At 38.1% G+C, this 24,383-nt stretch overlaps 1 protein-coding gene across 4 annotated transcripts in view; it reads right to left on the reverse strand.

The window, feature by feature from the left end:
- The window catches only part of Fur2 (furin-like protease 2), a 1,061,088-nt gene that overhangs the window by 1,035,124 nt on the left and 1,581 nt on the right, over nucleotides 1–24,383 (reverse strand). For all 4 annotated transcript variants that reach the window (XM_087340817.1, XM_087340819.1, XM_087340816.1 and 1 more), the window contains exon 2: nucleotides 23,980–24,217. In XM_087340817.1, coding sequence (XP_087196943.1) covers nucleotides 23,980–24,159 — 180 coding nt within the window. In that variant the 5' untranslated portion in view covers nucleotides 24,160–24,217. The remainder of the gene's footprint in view (nucleotides 1–23,979; nucleotides 24,218–24,383) is intronic.

The following is a 24,383-nucleotide window of genomic DNA, read 5'->3' on the forward strand; positions in this document are numbered from 1 at the left end:
CGTTCATGATTAAGATTCTCATGGTGGTATGAGGTCTAAAGGTAAGCTAAAAGACTATTATAAAGGACGAACTTCAAGAAAGCTTAATCTCAGATTCAGAACTACGTAACTTCTCAACACCGACAAAATTATAAGAAGACCGATTACTAGAAGCAGCTCCTACTGTTGTACCCCAAGTAATATTACTTGGTGTTGCATGACTTACCCATGATTACGGCCACAATGCTGATTGTACTAGGATAAGTAACACCTTTCGATTCGATTTCACACAGCCGTCATTATCATCATCATCAGTAGCATGAGCGACAAAAAATCACGAATACAGAATAAACTATTCGCCTCTTCCTGTTAGTATACAGCTTCCGGGTTCGACCATCTTTTCGTAAATGTCATATCCATTTCTTTGAGTAGTTTATTATTCTAAATAATAATAAAAACTTTGATTAAGATTACTTCTTATAAATAGGAGTCTGCGTCCGCTTAACACCGAGTGTTTGTGGTACACAGTTCTTATACATCCATATTTCTGTTAACATTGCTCATCTATTGCTCTTCTTATAACTGCAATGCTATTCCTTCCCTCATCTTCCAGTTATATCTTACTAATTATGTTCTCCCGTTTACGCACAAGTATTTCCCTGTTGTTTAATTGCCAACAGTAGCACAATTAATTATTGGATTATATTAAGGCACTTGCTTCACGAAAATTGTTCCTAGCACTTCGTTTTCAAACATGTTAATATTAGAAGTATAACATATTCCCATTCCCTACAACGCAAGGAGCATTTTCCTTTCTAAAATACTCTCTTTACTCCTCTCAATTTCCAAACGCCAGTCTCAAACGATGTCGACCCATTTCTCTCATTCCTGATAAAGTACGTACGCCGTGTAGTATTCTTCCTTACTCCACTCCAGTAGCATTTCACAATAAAATATTAATTGCCTTCTTCCTTTATATTTATAAACAAATTCTGTATTTCAACATAAACGCGCCTTCCTTTCGTTATTTTACACGTCTACTCACTATTCTCCTGCTAATTTTGCCAAATATACCCTAATCCCATTTTGTCTAATTCCTCTTTCAATTTATTTACCCAGCTTTCATATATCGAACTATTCCCCTGCCATTCATAACGCTCTCTTTGCAATTCTTCGTTCTCCATCTGTACCACTGTTATCCAACATTTCACACCCAAACATCATACCTTGCCCCCTACTATCTTTTCCCATCCAAAATTCGGCTACCCCACTTGCTGGAAATCTAATTAAAGTATGTGGTACGCTTATCGTTCCACAGACGTTCAGTGAGGATTGCTTCTGGCATTTACTTAGCACGTCTAACGTGCACTTTCTATATAAAAAACTACTAAATTGATTTACTTTTGCATCATTGTCTCTTTCGCAGCCTAAATAAAAGAAATTCCTCACTTGATCAAATAATTAACAGAGTAATACATTAAATACCACGAGATAATGTAGATTTATTTCTAATCTCGGCACCAGATGGAGATGAGTAATCAACTTCAAGCTTCGGCCACTTTACACTTATTGGCTAGCAGGCTCAGTGGCAAAGGAAAATTTATTATCCGAAATAGGCATAACTTTCGATCTTACAGGCCTTTCACCTACAAAGGCAATTAGACTACATTTCTCTTCGAGAAGGAATAGCTCATATTGCATTAAGTAATTAACCTATTCCGTACAATTTACAAGAGTATTCCTAGGATATTCCACACTGTACTGGAATTAAGCAAATATAAAATCCATTAAATATTCTGGAGAAATATTCAGAGACGTAATAAAATAAAAGGTAGGTCGGATGCAGTAGTTTAATATCTTCCACCATTAACTAGAACTAGACTATTTTTATATGCCGTGATATACCCCCCTCGAGTTTTCTATATTGCGATGTGTATAACGAAACCAGAAACCAGAAACCATGAAGAAATCCCACGGAATGCCCATCATTCACAGAGCAAACACAGGGGCATCAAGCTAAAGTAAGGCTGAACCCAGATTCCTCTATTCAGACACACTATGCTACAGAAACATTCACTTTGAATATTTTCATGAACCCTGTTTTTCTTGGAAATGCATCTTCCTGAAAGACGAAAAACGTATAGTGAACTGGAAGAAGAATTCCGTCTTCCTACATTTTTCATGCACGTTTTTAGAGTCAAGTTCAATATTACATGGGCAATGTAGACAAAAGTTACGTACAGTGACGCGAATATGACTATGTGCGAAAATGACATTCGTCAATCTCAGTGGATGCAAAGGTGTGACACGTGGGTTTTGGCCGAGCTCGAACACTGGGTACGTGGATTCGAATACCTCTCGAGGCATGGATGTTTGTCCGCGTCGTTCTTTGTTGTGCTACTGGCCTTATTATGGACTGACCCCCCTCAAAGGAATGCAAACAAACGAGGAAAAAAGTTTAGAAGAAAAAAGGTTCGAAAATCTGGCAGAAAACTTCTCCACAAAGGTCAAAACTCAGAGCGAGCTACATAAAGCCTGCACCCTAGCGCGCGCGCACACACACACACACACAAAGAAAATTTACATTCCAGCAGTGAAGTTTAATTATTCCGGTTTCAAATGGATGCGAATCTTTAAATCACCTCTCTGTGCACAAACTAGTGAATTATGGCCCCACGATTTCCTTCTCGCATGGGAAAACACAGCTGTTGAATTTTCCACTGAACTTTAACAAGCACAGAGTATTAGATTAGACATGTTTAGACGAATTACATTCATGGCCACCCTTATGTTCGAAGATGACTGTCTTTTTGGTTGTAGTGTCGTGTAGTCTGGTAGAAGTTTACCAACGTTTCAGAGGTATTTATTGCCTCCATCATCAGGGCGATGATGATAGAAGCATTCATTATGTTACAGGTTATATTGTTTCGTAAAACTGTATAAAATAGAAAAAAAGTAAAGCAAAAAGTGAAGCTGTCCCACTAAACGCCATGTAGGCGCTTGCGCTTGGGAGGGGAAGAGGTATACGTAGCTCCTATTCATTCTCGACCTCGGCACTAGATGGTGGTGAGTGGTTAGCGTCACGCTCCGGCCGCACTTGACTCCGGTACCCAATGGACAGGAGGATGACTGGGCCCCAGAGCCAGCCTGGTGGCAGAGGCTATAGAAAAAAATCCTCTGCCACCGCCGGGGATCGAACCCCGGTCGTCCGGCTCGTAGCCAGTCACTATACCGGCTAAACTACACCGGCTCCTTTCTTTCATAATTTTATATTCAATGTTACATACTTTTTTGCGTTCAGCCCTGCTGTTGGAGATGACAGACTCGTTTACATACAAACAATTTGTAATTTGATTAAATGCAGACTTGGTTTGAACCTTGTCGTTTGAAAACTTGTTCATAAAAGAAAATTAATCTTAAGGAAATCAGGCTAGAGGGTCTGGACTGAATTAGTTCGGCTCAGGAAAGCGGCCACAGTCTCCACACAATCGGGCCCCATAAGAATCGAATAATTTCTTGAACAGCTGAGTAGGCTGTAAGCTTATCAAGGAGACTCCGGTCCATGGAGTCAGGCCAACTTTACACAGACCGTTAAATGAATGGGAAATTACACCAACTGCTGCGCAATTCATGTTTATGTAAGTGCGTCATTATTGGAAGCATATTCTGTATTACCTGTTAAAAACTCTATTTGTTTCCTGTTACTGGGATATAGCCTACTGCTACTAAAAGTGACTAATCTCGATATGTATTGGCCTAAGTAACTTGGTGTAGAATGTTGGAGCCAGCTAGTAATAAGATGGCTGACTCGGGGGCACAGTCTGTGTGTGTCTGTATGTTTAGCGAAGTGGTAGTAATGTTGTTTGAGTTCATGGTGGAACAGGAATCATGTATATAACAAATTAGATTTCGTATCTTGAGCCCATTCATGCGTTAAACTAGAAGCCGTGGCCCACTAACCCCCAAACTGAATACAAAATGCGTAGTGTGACTTATCTCACACCACAGTATCATGCAACGAAACAAATTATTTCCGTCTGTGTTTTGTACATTCGTGAAAGTTGAGTGGAGAAGGCGGTACATGATGTTTCATTAAGTTTTAGTTTCACTGTTTAAGACGGTCTGCCGGTGTGACCTTCATATGTCACAGCTTTATTAAAACAGATGTCTAGACGGAGATCTCAGTCAAAATACATAAGTTGTTTACATTTCTCAGAATTAGCTTAATATATACCTTCCAAAAAAGCAATAACAGTATTAGTTACTTTTCCACTAAAAAACAGTTATTAGAAACCAGCTTTAACACCATCAAATTTCCATCGACTTTAAGAGGAAATATCAATGACGTTGGCCATTTAAAATTGAACCTTTTCCTTTACCTATTATCCTATTATTAATGTCGTTATTGGGGCAGTTATTAACATAATCACATCATGCTATAAGGTATCTTCCATGATCCAGGATCAAACCTTGTCCCTATGGTTCATTACATAGTAGTTCTGAAAAATTAATTTTAAAGTTATATCATAAAACAGTTTAGTTTTGTTCGAACTTCTTTTTTAATGAATATATTTATGAGTGTTTGCCTGTTATTGGTTCTTACTAGACATTCTAAAGGAACATCGCCGAATTATAAGCCGAGGCAGTTCAACAGATTCATAAGACTACAGAGTGGACGACTGGGGTTCGATTCCCGGCAAAGACAAAAACCGTTCACTAGTTCGCAAACGCGTTCAGACCGGCTCTGGGGCCTAATCAGCCTCCTATCCAACTGATATCGGGGTTTTATTCTTCTGGGTAAAGTTGCAGAGGAGTGAGGCTGATCCGTCATCTTTATCGATTGCCGAGATTATATATCCAAACTCCTTATACGTCTTCATGACGTAATAATTAATTAAGCACCAAGTACTACAGCTTTACTTTCACGTTATTATTGCACTTATTATTATGTTGTAGTTAATGGTGGTAGCGGTAGCAATAAACGTGGAAGATTAAAATATACCAAACTGATTTCAATCGTTGTTTTGCATGAGTGTGAATCTTGGTCTCTCACATTAATGAAAGCTGGAGGATACATGCGAATCGCAACAACATAAATTAAACCTGATATTGAAGGATTACTCACGCAAAAGCGGTGTCAAATACCTCAGTAACGACAGATTTCGTTAAAGAAAATATAGTAACGTAAACCTAATTGTAATAAGTAGTAAGTTAACAGAATCGTTAAGACATGAAGATGACCGTCTTCTGGGTCCTTGTGCCGTATAGTGTTGTAGAATACTTGCTTCCTCATTAATCATGGCAGACTACCAGAAAACACGGCACAAATTCATAACCTTGCGTCCCGGTAGTCGATAAACAGGGCCGAATTCTTCCCCAGTTTTGAGTAATTTTCAGAACCCCTGGCCTATACGTACGTTCTACCACACTGTCTTGGAACAGTGAATGACATCGGGTAAAATCTCGGCTAAGATAGCAGCTAACCCGGCAGACTCTTTCCTGGGTTTACTTTGTACCTAATCGCAAATTCTAAGTATCTCGCCTTAAAATAGTCCACGGTCGTTCTGTCTTCATGCCTTACGAGGTGCTACCCAAAAGTGCGGGGAATTTGAATTCCACGCGCGAACCGATTGTGGAATGGCCTGCCGCCGCTAGATGGAGCGAGCAGTACCCTTCGTGAATTAGTGTGCCAACAGCCGTGACGGCGAGAGGCCGCGTTCTTGAGTCTCGTCCGTTTTTGTAACGTTGTGTTGTAGCGGTTCGGCGATTTTTTAAACCTGCATAAATGGCAGATTTTAAGGAGCCAAGAATCTGCATCAAAGTTTGCTTTAAGCTTAAAAAACCGCTGCAGAAACCCACCGCATGCGTGTGGAATCATTTGGTGAGAATGCTATGAGTCAAAGTAAAACTTTTTTGTGGTACAAACGCTTTAAGGATGGACGAACGTCTGTCGACGTCGATGAGCAATGTGAAGTCTATGTTGATATTTTTTGACATCCAAGGCATTGTCCACAAGGAATTTGTCCACCCTGGTCAAACTGTCAACGAGAAGTTTTATTGCGAAGTTATAAAGCGGCTACCTCGCCCCCTGCGACTTTTTCCAGTTACCCAAAATGAAATTTCGATTGAAAGGCCGTCGTTTTGACACAATTGAGGAGATGCAGGCAGAATCGCAAGAGGTGCTTAAAACACTCACACTCGAAGACTTCCAGGGATGCATGGAATCATGTAAAAGACGCTGGGATCGCTGTATCCATGCCCAAGGGGACCACTTCGAAGGAGACGGTGGAAACTAGGAGTTATGATAAGCATTTTTTTAAGGGCAAATTCCCTTAACTTTTGGGTAGCACCTCGTATTTAGCTTCTTTGAAACACTTTGCACATACGTATTTTGACAAAAAACGGTATTTGTGAATAGGCACTTCTTATATTGCATAGATGATTGATGAATGCTCAGTACTGAGTCACTCATCGCTCTACGGTGCAAGTTAGCAACGGGCTCACGGTTGTACATGGTAGCAGCATAGGTTCCTTTCCCTTGTCTTTCCTACTTTGGTAAATACATTATTTGCATTGCTTCAACACTGAGATGAATTCGAATTCAGCGACAGATTAAACTTCACGTAACAGGGAAACTAAAGACGTTTTTCATAAGAATAGCAATGTAAATAAGACAAACAACACGGTGCAGCGCGACAGTGAAACACCAGTTTATAGGATCAGGAAATGAAACAAGTAGAACTTGTTCTTTGTAAGTTCAATGTACACACATTCATACCAAATGAAAAGGAGGCATATTCTACGTAATAACAGAAAGTCAGTCTCACATGCTACCAGCAATGAGGTAATAAAGACGATATTTTCTGCAGTAACGGGAAAACGATGAGTTTCAACTTTCAGGGCGAAGGCCTACAACTCGTTGGACTATGTTGCCTCATCTCATGCCACTCATTAAAATAAGTCAAATACAAAATTGTTCTGAATAAAATAAAAGACCATTTGTCATAATATACAAAAGTATAGTGATTATTACTGTGGTAACTTTAAGGTTCTATTCAGAATCGCTGAGATAGACGCTAGTAAAACAACACACCATCACGCTAGTATTTCTGGAAAAGTGTCACCAATATAGTTGTCATAAAACAGTAACATCCCAAAATTGTAATACTATTCTCATTTTCGTTACGTCGTATTAATGTCTTAAAACAACTAATGAATTACTGTACAAAATTACTGTTTCTTTCAGTAAAATCCAAACGAAATTCAATTCGCAGAGACAAGATTGAAAATGTGGCACTATTTTAACGTGTTTTTTGTTGTTGTAGGGCTTACACAGGGATCATAATTAACATTTCACAAGGCGTATAATATGTGAATAACAGACACAACATTGAGGATAATATTATTAAATCTGACTGAAAGGGTCCGATCGAAGTGGTCACGCGGTCAGAGGCCGAAGAGATACAGGCATCTTGGGTTCGAGGCAAGGACATCTGTCCTCGTCTTTCGGTGCTGTGCTGACATATGTGGTAATAAAGGCCTTGCGACGGACCGGCGCCACGGTCAAGAGACACACCAAATGTCAACAGAAGAGTTCCGAAACTTCACATAAGGAAACAACCAAGGTTCTCCAAGAACTGCACAGCCACAAGGGGGGAGGTTATGGGAATGTAACTGTTACATGTGTTATCAAAATGAACATAAAATCAAGAACAGTAATTTTCGTCTGTCATGTGAAACAGTACAAATTCCGCACAAGTAAATAACACACCAGTGAAGTACTACATAACTGTACGCTTATTCCAGCACCGCTCTGACCCATAAGCGGTGAGAAAAACTATGAGCATACATTTAAATACTTAGATTTTATTACATATGCGGCGATGAATTAAATTAACATTATACACACACACATACACGCACGCGCACGCATACACGCATGCACGCATGCACACATGCATACATGCACACATGCACACATGCACACATGCACACATGCACACATGCATACATACATACATGCATACATACATACATACATACATACATGCATACATGCATACATGCATGCATGCATGCATGCATGCATGCATGCATACATACATACATACATACATACATACATACATACATACATACATACATACATACATACATACATACATACATACATACATACATACATACATACATACATACATACATACATACATACATACATACATACATACATACATACATACATACATACATACATACATACATACATACATACATACATACATACATACATACATACATACATACATACATACATATATGCTATCCACAACAATCCGACTACCATCACTATGAGTGTAGTGATGATGACTTGTACATCCACCGAGAATACTCTTTGGCGTTCTGCCCCAGATATAATTTGCACAAGTCTAAGTCACACATAATATAATTTATCGTATATCTACTGCAATAGATTAAAATCGAAATTGAGCAAGACGACAAAAAACAGCAATTATGCTCGTGTTATCAGACCACATGCAACATTAGACGGAATTATTTTTCTTGTCCACCTCTCACCTTCTCAAGATTAGAACATCCCTGTAAGATACTGTGAGTTTCACTATGCAAGCGACAGACTGAGGTTCGATGAACATTAGACACTTACTGTTGAACATTCTCGTCACTTGAGAAGATCGAGTAATCCTACATAGGCTATAATTTGGCTCACGAGTTGGCTAAGTACAACTGAATAAAATCATACGGTGTACGTACAAATATATTACAGTTCACTACAATAACCAGGACAGCTGAAATTTAAGTTGAATATCGAGATGGACTACTGACAGGTACATTTCACTTTCGTCATCTAATGCAGAGGTTTAAGAGAGCATGGAGCGGGAACTCCATTTCCTAATGTGATCCTTATGTACGGAGGTTATTTTATCTTTACTGACATCTAAAACTATTTATATCAAGTTTCTGAACATTAAAATAAAAACGTGCGTGATAAATGAATGGGAAACGTCCGCAAAAGAAATGCAAATAGTTGCTACTTCTCGTGAACATGACGCAATACGCGAACCAATAACAACGACCTGCCAAAGCCTGTAGCCCTAAATTTATGTCGATTTCTGCAGTAGCGTGACCACTTTATACCCAGCCAGGTCACCTCTGTAATTGGTTTAATGACTCCCCCTCTTTTCAGGTTATTGACAACGCAAAGCAACATTTTCCCAAGGACACGGTCACCAAGTCCATACATGTGTTTAAATAGCCTTCAGCGACAAAAATATGTTCCTACGAAATCATCAAACAACCCATCACACCATCGTCATCGCATTATCAATAACAATGGAAGATGCATAAATGGTTATTCTCTGCGCTCTGCTAATTATATAAAAGTAAAGAAATAAACAGAACCTACATTTCATACATACGTACATCTATACAAAAGGCCCATTTTAGTTTTTCACTTTTTTGCAGAATTATTTTTTCTGAGGATGTATAAAGTAATACTGGGAGTTTAATTTAACAGTGTTAGTTGTGATGGTGACCTACAGTCCCACACCACAAAAGTGTTTATTGTCAACACTCAGTTCTCTTATGAAGAACCTGTGCGTGTTTAAACTGGGAGTTACATAAACACGATAGAGCATCTGATAAGACAATATATGATAAGACAATATACTGCGATTATTACCGTCAAAAAACTATGATTAAAATTTTATAACAATCAGTGTATTGGTGGCAACATGTTTCGATGTTAGAATAGCGTATTTAGACCAACTTGATGACGTATTCGTTACATATCTTCAGTACGGTATTTCTGTGGTATTTACTACCATTACGTGCTGAAAGTGTTGAACCAATTCCAGTGTATTTTTTGATCGAAGATAGTGTGGGCCAAAACGGGGGCCTGTAATTACAGTGTGTTTGTATAACTGTAATTGAGTGAAGTATATATTTTTCCTTTTCGCTCCTACGTAAAGCATAGGGCCTCTCTTTTTAAGAGGTTTCAGTAATCAGACTTTTGCTCAGTCCGTCGCAAGGCCTCTATCTGTACAGAGGACAGCACAACACAGAAAGACGCGAACAAATATCGAACCCATGGACTCTGAGTCCAAGCTCACAAGGCCTACGCCTCAGACCGCACAGCCACTGTGACCGACAATTAAACGAAGTAGAAACATTGAATGAAGTATTTACAAGTGGAAGCGGTGTTGTAGTGTACTGGTTGTTAAGTGTATGTGAACAAACTTTACATATCTAAGAATCATTTGAAAGATGAGATTTTCATTTTCGGCGTGTCATCTGAAATGTTCACATTTCTTTTATACATATGGTATTTTTCTACAGTATTCATCTACTAACTATTTTTGGTAATCTACAATATGTCCAATGTATCCTGTATGGTTCCGTGCCTTAATGAGTTCATTATATCTTATTTTGAACGTACATGAAGTCTGCCCAATACATTTTTCATCGCAATCTACACGTTAGCTGATATGGTCTGATGGGGGTCTTTTTCGTGATTTGGTTTTCAAAGGTTACATAGGTTATTTTGTAGGGTATTAATGTCTTTCAGGTTAGTGGCTCTGAATAATTTAGTTATGATTCTCGTCTCTTTACCCATGTAGGAGAAGGTAGCCCATCTTTTTGTACTTCCTTTGACACTTTTTGCGTCCTTTGGTATCTCACCTTTTGACATTTGTTATTGATTTTGTGGAATGTTTGTTCTGTATATTTATTTGTAGTCATGATTTATTTTGTTTTCTTCGTAGGTTTTGTTTTTATAGGGCAAGGTAAGAGATAGCAAGTATTTTGTGTTCAGTTGAATGAGATGAACTTAGGGTTCGTCGGTTTTTAAAAAACCAGGTTTAAAAACCGGTTTTTTGGATAAATTTGTAAAATTCGAAAACAGGTTTTTAAAATTTAAAAAAGCCTGTTTTAGATACTAGAATTAATATGTAAATGCTTTAGAAGTACGAATTCAAGAAAGAAGACAAATTGGATTGGTAACCCTTTTGCTATATTTGCTAAATCTACAAAACATTTCAACAAAGAAATCTAGTGTATTTCCACTAGCTTCGAAACTCGATATTATTAAGTTATCTGGAAAAATATTGTCCAGAATATATTCAAATTCTTGTATGGAAACAGATTCCGATGATGAATATATCAGAGACGGAGAAACTATTAATCAGGGCAATGCTCTAAAAGAAGCCATGGAAAAATCAATTCATAGGTTTCTTGAGGAACCTGAAGAAATAATATCTAATCCGAAGGCACTGAAAGCCGAATTTTCAGTATTTGAGGCAACCAATAAAAGAACAAAGAATTTAGATTTATTATTTGATGCCCTGAAAACGATAAAACCAATTTCAGTAGCCAGTGAGAGAGTATTTTCTATTTCGGGCAATTTTGTATCTAGAATAAGAACAAGATTAAGTAATCGATCAGTGGACATTTTATGTTTTTTTGAAATCATATTTCCTGAAGAAAAACACTAAATGAAATAAAAATTTATAATTTATATTTTGTACGGATTTTAGTTATGTTAGTTTTTGACGTTCCCTAGGTAACCATTGTTATCGGATCTTACAGATTTTCCTGTAACTTTTTCGTTACACTTTCTCGTTTCCCTTTTTCGTTACACTTTTTTGCCGAATGACCCTTCCTTATAGACGTATCTACGTCAAAAAACTTATTTAAGCCTTATGTAATACAAGCCTTAAACAAATTTAGTGCATGGAATACTCATTATAATGTACAAACTATAATCTGTCAAAGGACTTAACAATCATGTTTTATCAAAAACTATCAAAATACTCAGAAGGCACAATACAAGTTCAAATACCCCAAGGTAATACGACCCTTAAAATGATTCCAACTAGCCCAAAATCAAAACGGAGCGATAGCATTTAGTGTAAGCCTGCCAAACCGAGGTGCAACGAAGTTTATTAAGAAGTCTGGGCCGTTTTAATGCAGATGGATGAATATAACGAAGCGTAAGAGGTTGTTTTCGATTGTCTTTAAAAGCACTCAGAAACATTTGTCACTCAACAGCACTTAAACACTATTTACAACTGAGTTGAGCATTATACTAAATGATGGACCCTCATCTACATTGAACAAAGTCATATGCTAAAGAATAAGACCAGCATTCTGTGTCTTAACACATTAATCAAATTACTGGATGCAGCATATACATCCGCTTCGTACCAGTCACACCATCGCCTACTTTAACGAATCACAGAAATTTATTTATTATTTGTAGTTTATTTAACGACATCGTCTGTACCTCAGACAATAGCAGAATAAATAATAAATTGGACAATATATGAAAGAAAGCGATCGTGGACTAACTTATTATCTCGTCACTGCATGAAGGAACTGAAAAAAACCTTGAAAACCTCAACCACGACAGTCGTTTCTGATCCAAAACTTGAAACTGGGACCTTCCGAAAACAAAGTAAGAGCGTCCATCACTCGGCCCCGACGGTCGACCAAAAAATAATATGTGTGATGCGTTAAAATATCTAAAAACACATATCAAAATATTTAATTTATATTTATTATTCAGTGTGTAAAAATAACAATCAAACTGGTGTCAGTTCACCACAAACAGCGTCAATATTAGAGTGCAGCAATAATAACTAGACTAGTAACAGAACAACATTATAATATTAACATTTAGAAGATGCGCTAAATTGTATCACCACATAAATATGGACGTTTCGTTCGTATTTTAAATGTACGTTTATTACAGAAACAGTAACGAATTTCACTACAAAGATCAGACGTACATACAAGTCGTCGTTACATCAGTACAGCTCTAGGCAAATTACTTATAAACTTCTGATGTTCGGGACTTTTAAATGCCTTCTGGTTACATTTTTATAGAAATTCATACCGAACTGTTAATTATAAAGGTAAAAACTAGCTTGTTTAAAACGTCATGCGAACATCCGTCAGTGATTACGAGGTATAAATACATGACTATTTTCCAACAAAACAAAGAACGAGTGCAATTTTATAAACTTAATAAATCGAAAATACTGCAATTTCGATATCACAGGAGGCTTCTTTCTGAGACAAAACCTGTCGCATTTTCATCAGAATACATTAGCATGTCGTATGTTCGTGTATGTTAAACTTCGTAATACTGAAACTGATCAGAAACGACCCAGAAAAATTAATAAAACCCTCAATCATGATGATTTTTTGATTCCACTACCCATGGGTGATTAAACAATGCATAACGAAAATTATCACCACAGATGAGATATCTAAGTTCACTTTCTATCTGTGGCTCTACAACCCAGTGTGGGTCTTGGCCGCCACCTTTCGGAGGTTACTTGATCTATTTAGACATTTGGTAGGACTCCTTGGACGAGTGATCAGCACGTCGCAAGGCCTCTACAGTACTACAGTACGCGACTGTAATCTTGAGACTTGCAAGGAATGCAGGAAGTCCGAAGCGTTAAATGCAGACGCTATCTTTCCTCCTTAACCCCACTTCACCACTCCGCAAGTCTCAAGATTACAGTCGCGGACTATACTTGTACACAAGACAGCACAACACAGTAAGACGCGTACAAACATCCATGCCTTGAATAGGATTGGAACCCACGGTCCCAGTGTCCAAGCGCACGAGGCCCACGCCTCAGACCGCACGGCCACTATGACCCGCTACCTGCGTTCAATAGCCGGATTTTGTCTTACACTAAAATCAAAATACAGACATACACAAGTATGCAGCCTATAAACTAAACGAGAAAATACGAAAGTCGCAGACAATAAGAAGAGTTGTTATAAATATATTTAGGCTGGATAAGAAACATTACCTAAGACATTGTTAAATTACAAAGCACAGGCAAGAAGACCAAAAGCAAGCTGCAAGAGTAATTTTCTTGGAGAGAAAACATGTCAGTGGGCTTACTCAGTGTAGTATAGGAAGATAAGACAGACTTATGGTACACAAAGTCAACATACTGTTACTATTCTCCACACATCACAATGAATTTCATAGCTCAGAGCCTCATCTTCAAATGGAGTAAATAAACATTTCCTACAAATGTATCCAGGAGCATAAAAAATGTGCGGATTATCAAACTGGGGTGTTAGATTTATAATTATGTGAACAGGACTCACTGGCAAATTTTTAAATGTAGCAAACATAAAATAGTCCCACTACTTTGACTGTCACGGATTAGGCATCTCGCCTCATTCGATACAGAATTATTCTAAATTACAAACCCTTTTAGTCAGATGGTAGAGACCTTGGAGCAGGCCATCCCACGGTTTGCAACTTAACAATATCTCATGCAACCAAACAGCAGCAATCGGATGGTTGGTCAGCACATTAATTTCAACTCAAATCTACCATGACTAATCTCTAATATATTTGAGCGATTTACACAAACTTAAACAGTTAGCCCGCTACTATCCTTTTCTTGTAAACAAAAATTCATTTTCTGAGAACTAGTAATTTAAGCCAACAGAACGAATAAAACGACTATACAAGGAACTGAATCATGATGTACTGTACCATGAATGATCTTCACTTGATTGTTACCACCCAAGATTTTGCCGAGAATAATTACCGAATTACGAGTTAATTTCTCATCGTGTCTTCTGAATATTAAAGGAATCCTGGATATATTCCTTAAAATCCGGTAAACTGGCTGACTTAATGGTTTTCTCAGGCCCACTACGACGACTAGGGCTTCTAATCAACCTGTTCATAAATGGTTGTACAAATCTGTGTAATTTAGTTGCAGAGTTTGTTATTTAGCCTTTAGCGTCTGGAAGATTTGAGTTCAAAAAACATTCGTGTGAGTTTCATAGTTTGTCTCGCAGATTCTGCAGAAGAAGAGTCTTATGTTAAACAAAAACAGATCTACCTCTATTCCTTTTAGTTATCTTTCATTATGCATAACATCAATAATGACAATATTATTCTGTTCCGACTCACAGCCATCTCTTGAACGGTCTTATGTTTCGATATTCCTTTAATTAGCAACGACATACAAGTTCTGGGAGTCCATCTTCGTAAGTGGGTTTTTCTTCTCTTGGTAACTGTAGAGTTTTCCATTTTCGATGTTTCGTTGTTTCTTCACAGTTTCGTTTCGAGAGCGTTGGGGGAACAACGAAAGTAGAAGTATCATCGGAAATTTCGGAAAGGAATATCTTGAAAAAGAAGCTTTTCCGGACCGACGATCGTCCCTCTTTTCTTGGAGTGAATAACATTAATTTTCACGAAACATTTAGACCTGGCTGGTCCAGTTTCAACATCGATACAAATGGACTGTTTAAACAATGCTTATCACAAAACTTTTTAACATTGCCATGGGATACCATAAATAAAACAAATTTATTTATAAGGTCTAAAACGAGGACTTCTTGGCGTTGTAAACTGAAACACAACCGGCAATGGCAATCAGTGTTGGGTAGACGATCCGTTGTTGCTGCTCTTAATGCTGAGTGTTCCTTCGAAGGTTTATCTGACTAGCTCCTCTCCTGCTTTCTTGAGCCGCTCCGAATGCGGAGAAAAAGCAGCTAACGTCGGAATTTTCACACAGCATAATTCTGGCGTGTTTGCAATAAATTGACCTTTGATCTCTAAAAATGGCGTAAGTGAAGTCAAATTTGTCTGCGACCAATGACCTTTGCGTCGACGAAGTGTCTGGCTGAGTAATAACGTCATCGCGGAAGACCGCTCACAACGCTGAGCTGCAGGCTGGGAATTATCAAAGCGACGAAACCAAAGACAACCATTCGAAACCAAGGTAACGAGTGGAACCATGGTTACGACGGCAATCTGGTATTACCTACTCAGTCACTTCCACGCGCAAAAATGCACGTAGGTCTTCATGTAAAATGCCCTGAAGGTAGAGACAGCATGTTTCTCCGAAACTCTGGTACCAAGCCACAAGTCGACACAGTGTAATAGCCCCAAAGATCGACATTAACAAAACTTAAAGGTACTAACACATTTTATTAACACTCCCCAATACCAAATTTCATGAAAACCCGTTCAACCGTTCTCGGTGTTGCATGCGAACAGACGGAGAGGCGAATTTCTGCAAGTTTTAGACGCGAAAGAGCCTAAGAAAAAACTCTTCTAGACCTATACCCATATCAACATTTTTCATTATTTTGGTACATGCAGTAGAACACATACTTCCATTTGTGCCTCTTTTTTCCCTGTCTATTCTACACAAGCGACACAAGAAAACCAACTGCATTCAAATTATAAACACAGCAATATGTATGCCGATTTTAGATTGATAACATCATCACATAATCAGCAACCACGCGTTTCCAACCTTGGACGGATAGCACAGACACCTACTGCCTTGTTTTAGTCGCGAACGCGTCCACAGTAACTCAAAGAATATAAAATGCTCAACGTTCCGGCTTACGACAGATGTCATGTCGCATAATACGACCGACATGCACAATACTCGTGTACTCAGAGTAAGGCTCGTTTCACACATATACGGCGACCGTCCAAACGGCACCGTTTACACGGAACGGTGAACATTTCACACACAACCGATCATACCCGGAGCCGGTTATTCTGTTGTTTGTTGCCAACATAACTTGACAGTAAAACAAAAAGTTCTCAGTTATCGTCTCTCTAGAGCCCGAAGGTACATAGAATGCTCGTTTGGAATATTAAGTAATAAATGGAGGATCTTTCATCGAGCTATAAACTTGCAACCTGATTTTGCTGTAGACATTGTCAAGGCTTGTGTTGTTTTATACAACTTTGTTCGGGAGAGAGACGGCTACGAGGCAGAGGATACATTGACAATCACAGGTCTTGATAAAATACGTGGTGAAGAAGTAGTGCGCGGGGGAATATCAGCAAAGAGTGTGAGAAATCTTTTAGCTGACTACTTCTTAACACCTGTTGGCTCTCTGAAATGGCAGCTTTCAAAGATTTAATTTCATGAACGTTAATCATATTTTTATTACTATACCTATATTTAATTGTAGAACAATTCATAATTCATTTCACTGTCACGGAACCGGGCATTACACACGTGCCGTGTGTAATGCCCGGTTCCGTGACTTATGTACCAACCTTGTGAAGTAATAATCAGTGAATGTGAATTTATATCACGCAATATGACAAATGTACATGTTGACATTGATCATCTAATTTCTTTAATTGAAGCGAGGCCAGTACTTTGGGGCAAAACAAGTGTTTTGTACAAAGATAGAAAGGAAACGAAAAATGCTTGGAGGAAAGTGTTCCTAGAACTGAAAAGTGATTTTGAGGAGCTGGAAGACAAAGAAAAACATAACTTTGGTAAGTTTTATTCTTTATTTTATTGTTGTTTGAATTGAAATGTAATGAAAAAGTTCTATTACACAATTGTTGCAATTTTTTTCTCATTATGTTGACCAATGTTAAAACTAAACTTTCTACAATTAGATATAGGTATAGCTGTAAAGATATGATTAACGTTAATGAAATTAAATCTTTGAAAGCTGCCATTTCAGAGAGCCAACAGGTGTTAAGAAGTAGTCAGCTAAAAGATTTCTCACACTCTTTGCTGATATTCCCCCGCGCACTACTTCTTCACCACGTATTTTATCAAGACCTGTGATTGTCAATGTATCCTCTGCCTCGTAGCCGTCTCTCTCCCGAACAAAGTTGTATAAAACAACACAAGCCTTGAGAATATCTACAGCAAAATCAGGTTGAAAGTTTATAGCTCGATGAAGATCCTCCATTTATTACTTAATATTCCAAACGAGCATTCTATGTACCTTCGGGCTCTACAGAGACGATAACTGAGAACTTTTTGTTTTACTGTCAAGTTATGTTGGCAACAAACAACAGAATAACCGGCTCCGGGTATGATCGGTTGTGTGTGAAATGTTCACCGTTCCGTGTAAACGGTGCCGTTTGGACGGTCGCTGTGTATGTGTGAAACGAGCCTAACGAGCAATCAACTCGACCTGTTACATAAGCAACCTCCACGGCGAGTCTGTAGGGCGACGCAGCAAGAACTGTAAATATAAGACGCCACAACATAGGCACTGCAGACGATTTAATTCGACAGCAACACTATAAACCTAATTCATAAACAAGAAATTCTCTGAATGTCTTTTGCGGTGGTGTTACGCAATTGATTTATTTGTTTTGGATGTTAACCATAGTATCTTTTTAAAAGTCTTAATAAAACCTCAACAACAAAGAATCACTACGTTTAGAAGGACGGATTTTCCTTCGTCTTCGGAAAAGAGGGGAGGGGGGAATACACCAATTCTGTTGGGCCAAGCAGTTGTATGTAGTTGAAATACAAAAGGTAGCTTTATCCTTCTGTCGAAACATCAGCGTACTATTAAAAACCATTGGGGGAGGGCGGGCTTGGGAATAAAATTCCAGGTATTCCTAAATGCGGCGAGCACTCAGCTCATGCTCCGACAGTTAACACCCGCAAAAAGTCCCTGATACTCACTTAATAAGCAGTTGGAAAGTTCTGCCTGTGTCTTAAGTACCTTTTAAAGGAGGTACTAGGTAAAGATGGGTGGTCAGCTTCAAGTTCCAGTCGTTTAACACCCGTGCAAACTCCCTGTAACCCACTGGATAGGAGGCTGGATGGGCCCAAAAACAGGTCTTGACACGGGGACCAACAGAACAATTCCAATTCCACATTCCGTTCCGTTGCTCGTCAGGATTGTTTAATTTGCGAGTGTTTATTTGTGGATAATGTAAAGGCGTCGTTTGTAACTCAGACTATAAAGTAGCGTTGAATGGTGGTATAATTAATGAAATGTAATTAATGTGCAAGAAAGCAGTCGTGACCTAATTTTAAGATAAAATCCCGGTATTTACCTGGAGAGTCTGAAGAAAACCAAGAAAACACCTCAGGATACCCGGTCTGCCAGCTGAGGTTTAAACCCTGAACTTCCAGAATACGAAACAGGAATGCTAATAGATGTAAATTGCACCCTATTAAATATTATTGTAAAACTTATTGGATTCATACACAAAATCACTGTTTTTGCCTACGCCAATGAAACTAAGGGCATAATCAATCTTTACTTTAGGCCTTAACGGGTTCAAAATTCACTCAATCATTCACTACATCGGAAACAGTAGCGCTGGAAGCTTATACTACGACAATGTATTTCACTGATAACTCTATCGGACCACGAAGTTGACCACTGCAACTAATTCCGAGGTCAAAACTGCTCATAACCTCCACGCCACAATACGCCTCGTTGGCATGTGTTTAGGTACTGAGACAACGTCACCTTCTGCAGTACAAACAGATGTGATACATTTCGAGTCAAGGTTTTAATAACAAACGGTCAGAGTTCATTTTTAGTATTGCAATCAAATATGGTAAGGGTATAGGAGTATCAATATTGCCTACACAGAGACCGAATACGTAACCTATTAAAACATAAACGTCCCTATGGGTTGGGTGACAGTGTTTATTCTACACCAGAAATCGCTTGTAGGCTTGTGCCATTTCGGAAATATTTTAACTAATTTTATATGGAAAACGAAAATATGATTCCAATAGTGACAAGAAAACCACTGTTTTCCGTTTTATAACTCGCAAAAACTACTTTAAATAACCAACTCCATGAAGAAAAGTTGGCTAATAGTCTCTCAGATGGAACCTGAAGGTGTTCATAACAATCCACCACTGGTCCCTCGGTCTTTCCATGCCAAATCAATGTGGGTCACAACTAGAATCCTCAGAATTGAATGTTTTGTTTTTTTGAGATTGCAGTCACAATGGAGATATGTATTTCTGTAAATATGTTACTGCTTTATTGCCACTAGATTTATCAAAACAGACATCCAAATTTGTCAAAAGTTTTTTTTTTTCCATAACGAAAGGTAGCATAACTTCTGCCTAACAAGGAACACCTCATATTATGCCCATTTCAAAGATAATAAAATTCCCTTTCCAGTGAACTATTACAGCAATATATTCAGCACTTCAAGGTCTTCAAATATGATCTTTGACTTATACAATTTAAAGAAATGGAAGCTTCAAAAGTTCTTCACAGAACTTGTAGTTTAAAACTCAAAGAAACACACGCACACATAAACAGGAAAGGCAAGCTCAGAGTTTATCATTAAATATCTTAGTAAAATGAAACATCTACACTGGAGTCATTCATTTACACTTCAGGGAATGGGCCATTGACTCGTTCCCGGACAGTCGCTCAAAGCAACTTGTCCTTATCAGTCTTGTATAATGTATTTGAGTAGTGAGTGACAAGCCCACTGCCTCTGCACAATTTCTACTCAATCCTGATTTGTCTGCTAGAGCCACCTAGTAGAGAATGAGACACATCGGTGAGAAATGGCCGCTGAATTTTGCTTACGAAACATCTCGTTCATGCTCGTAAGGTTCTATCGTAAATCTACGGCATCGGATCGCCGCTTTTATCACCTTTAAAAATCCATCGACCTCGGCTGGGTTTGAACCCGCAAACCTTGGATCCACTGCCAAGCACACTAACCACTAGTCCACCGAGGACGAGTCATAAGGTTAAAAGGATAAAGGCCAATGCCTCTACAGTCTTTGTTAAGGACAAGAACATAATTCATGCAAGAACTCATTTCACTCATATTAAACCTTTTCACAGAAAAGACCCATGCAGGTCTTTCAAAAATGAACAGAAGTTATAAATGTACTCCAATCTGGAAAAAACCCATAGCTTTCCAAATGCATTCCTTGCAATTCAGTACACATCACTGACTTTATACTCATTTATTGCATGCACAAATCTATTGTTACAAAAGCTGATCAAATGTAGACGTACCACAAATGCCATTGCTTGCAACTCAGTAAGTTACGTATGTTTAAAATAAATGGGAAATGGGAAACCTCCAGGACAACGAAAAACTCTGGAAGAGTGAGAATGATGTCTGAGGATAACACTATTTTGCAAGATGTGAATATGGGATTGTATGGATCATATCCGATTGCTAAGCAATGTTAATCCTGCAGATTTGGAAGACAATACTGATGTAGGTGATTTATGACAGGAGCCAATTTTTTAGTATAATGAGCTATTTCGGGAAATATTTCATGCACAGCAAAAATTACTAGAGTAATACAGACCAAAATTAAATTTAATTTAAATCTAACAAGTAGTTTTGAAGACAAAACATGCATAAGCATATGGGTTCATTTTATAAACTTCCTTCAAAATATTTCAAAAACAGTATCACGGCAGATCTCAGGATTTACATTCTAGCGGACTTAATTATAAAAAACACTCCTTTCTTTTGGCAGATTGACTAACGTTATGGCACTTGGAAATACACATAATTTAGGTCTACGCATCTTCAATGCTTACAAAATAATTTTATTAAGCCACCAATACTGTCCTGAAAATGAAAATGAATGAAATGATGTGTACAGAGAATAGCTATACCAATATGTATTAAATTACCACCATTCAATCTCAGAAAAGTTTCTGCGAACCATGGCAACAAGTTGTTTTAATTAGAATTAAGTTTGTTCCATCTCCCAACACTAGAATTGGTCTTCACAACTTACTGCTGATTCCTTTTTGACCACTATCAGGTAAAAACAATGATAACTTGATGATCTCCATTCCAACAGATATAGAATAATACTTGGGACATATCTAATTTCTACTCTACTCTACTCTACTCTAACATTTAGAATAATGTTCAATTTTAATACATTTACCTTCCTCTACTTGAAGCACTGTAGCATCACTTATTACAAATTAATAATGTTCTAAATATGGTATAGAATTTCCCATTGTATAACATAAATTTGTTTATGTGTTTTTAAAGATACAAGAAAATAAATCCATAGTGTATTTAATGTGTATGTGCAACAGCACAGACAGATGACTTAGGGAGTCAACCCACGTGCTAATGTCCACTTGGTAGAATAGACAGCCTTTCACATTTATTTAACTAATGATGGCCCACAGCAGAGCTAAACCCCATTGTCAAGCAAAAATAACTGCAATTTCTTAGATAAAAGTGGTAACACACAGTCATAAGTGATAGAAACAAATAAGCTAATTTTCCTATTTTACATTTCACTATACATAAACTGTCCTCAAAAGGAAAAGATAGCAGAGAACATTCAAAATATGTTAAACGAACAGTACTGAACAAAACAGACAACAAAAATGTTACCCTGATGATGGAAGCAGCAAGGACCTCTAAAACTTTGTGGTCAACAACCCATAAGACAGCCATCTTCAAACTCACTGCTGTCATAACCTCAAATCCAGTAGCCTAACACATTTATAATTTGGAAAGAAAGCCTACCCTCACATCTGGTTCTAAGAACTTATCTCCATCTTCTTTTCCTCCACTCTACTACAGCCGGATGCAGACAAATTGCATTATCAAATAGTGATTTTAATAATTTCAAATATTCCCTCAATATGTTATGAAAATTAAGGTTTTCACCACTTTAAATAAATGTCTTAAGCACATTATACATACTTTATATCATGCATCTGCAAATCTGTTCCCATTACACATGTGTTGAATTCACTGCAGTCAGCTTATATTAATTTCCTCTTCAAGTTTTAGTTAGAACTTAGCCTAATTTTTACCACAACCTATGACGTGAGGTAACTCTCCTGAGCTCACTAATTGACCCAAGCATTATCATATTAGTGTGGCTAATAAATCCTTTGAAAGGGTTACAAAGTTCAAATATTTGGGAACAACAATAACAAATGAAATGACACTCATGAGGAAGTTAGGAGGAGACTAAATTTCGGAAATGATTGCTACTTTTCAGTTCAAAATATTTTGTCTTCCCGTCTGATTTCTAAGAACCTGAAAATTAAAGTGTATAAAACAATAATTTTGCCTGTTGTTTTGTATGGGTGCGAAACATGGTCTCTCACTCTGAAGGAGGAACACAGATTGCAGGTGTTTGAGAATAGGGTGTTGAGGAGGATATTTGGGCCTAGGAGAGAAAACTGCATAATGATGAGCTTAAAAATTTGTACTCCTCCCCCAGGATTGTCAGGGTGATTGAGTCAATAAGAATGAGATGGGCTGGGCATGTGGCGCGCATGGATGGGACAAGAGGTGTGCACCGGGTATTGGTCGGGAAGCGTGAGGGAAAGCGACCGCTGGGGAGACCTAGACGTAGATGGGAGGATAATCTTAGGAGGGATCTACGGGAGATAGGAGTTGAAGGAGACTGGATTTTGTTGGCCCAGGACAGGGACCGGTGGAGGGCTTTGGTTAATTCGGTGACGATCCTTTGGGTTCCGTAAGCCATCTAGTTAGTTAATAATAGTAGTGAAAATGAACATTATGGTGGCTACAAAGGCCCATACCTCCATCAGAATTTAGGAGTTTATAGTTACTAGATTCTATCCTGTCTATGTTTCCTTGCTTGGTACTAAGTTCAGTTTAACTTTACTGTATTCATAACGCAAACTCTCTAACTTATATTAGCGTTATGTATAGCATATATAAATTAACAACAACACGTAAAACAGGACCCAGACGAAAAATTTTGACACTAGACAAAGCTAAAGCGACTATAGCTGCACACTTTGAGGAATGTAAGTGAAAGTGGATCACGCTAGCAATGCTTAGCACTTAGCTTTCTTTGAAACAAGCACTTAGTCAACCGATAGCAATATCCCAAATAGCAAAAGTTTCATCTCATACGATGGACAGGTACTCGCAAACATATATATTAAATCGCTTCCAAGCAAGCCGACAAGAAAACGCTGCTATATGAATTGAAAACTCGTCATGATACAGTGAAAGTTGGTACCAACCGCTGATCTACAAACTGAATAATGCGATTTGAGAGCAAAACACTGGAGCTATGGAATGGCATACACTAACAAGTATGACATATTTTTGCAAAAAACACAATGACACAGATATAAACGATTCAATGAGTCATTTCATACAGCCACAGCACATTATGTAACCTCCTGGTTTTCAATCATTAATACTGCGAACTATGATCTTACCTGTCCGAGGTTCCTGAACCCGTATTTTCTTGCAACATCATCTGCCGCTTCTTGTCCACTTGGTATATGCACAGCAAACTGATTCAAGTACACTGGCGACTGTCGACAGTGTCCGAATGACAGAAACGCCACCAAAAAACACAGGCACAAAATATAACACCACTCCCATTGAAGTCTCATGTTGAATGATCAGCAGTCTTCAAACAACGGACCGTTGCCACACCCCCACGTATTCGACCTGTAATAATACATCAATTAATATTTTGGAAAGTATATCTCTTAACTGAGGACTCGGCTCAATAGAGTAAGTATCTCTGACTGAACATTCATTAATTCATTCATTGTAAAATAATTTTGCTTATCCACCACATACCAAATGTCATTAACCTATTTATGAAAGAGGG

Source organism: Zootermopsis nevadensis, unplaced genomic scaffold (assembly GCF_977971745.1).
Source record: "Zootermopsis nevadensis isolate Lab colony 2312 unplaced genomic scaffold, Znev_1.0 Znev_ptg000061l, whole genome shotgun sequence".
In the NCBI taxonomy this organism is placed as follows: Eukaryota; Metazoa; Arthropoda; class Insecta; order Blattodea; family Termopsidae; genus Zootermopsis; species Zootermopsis nevadensis.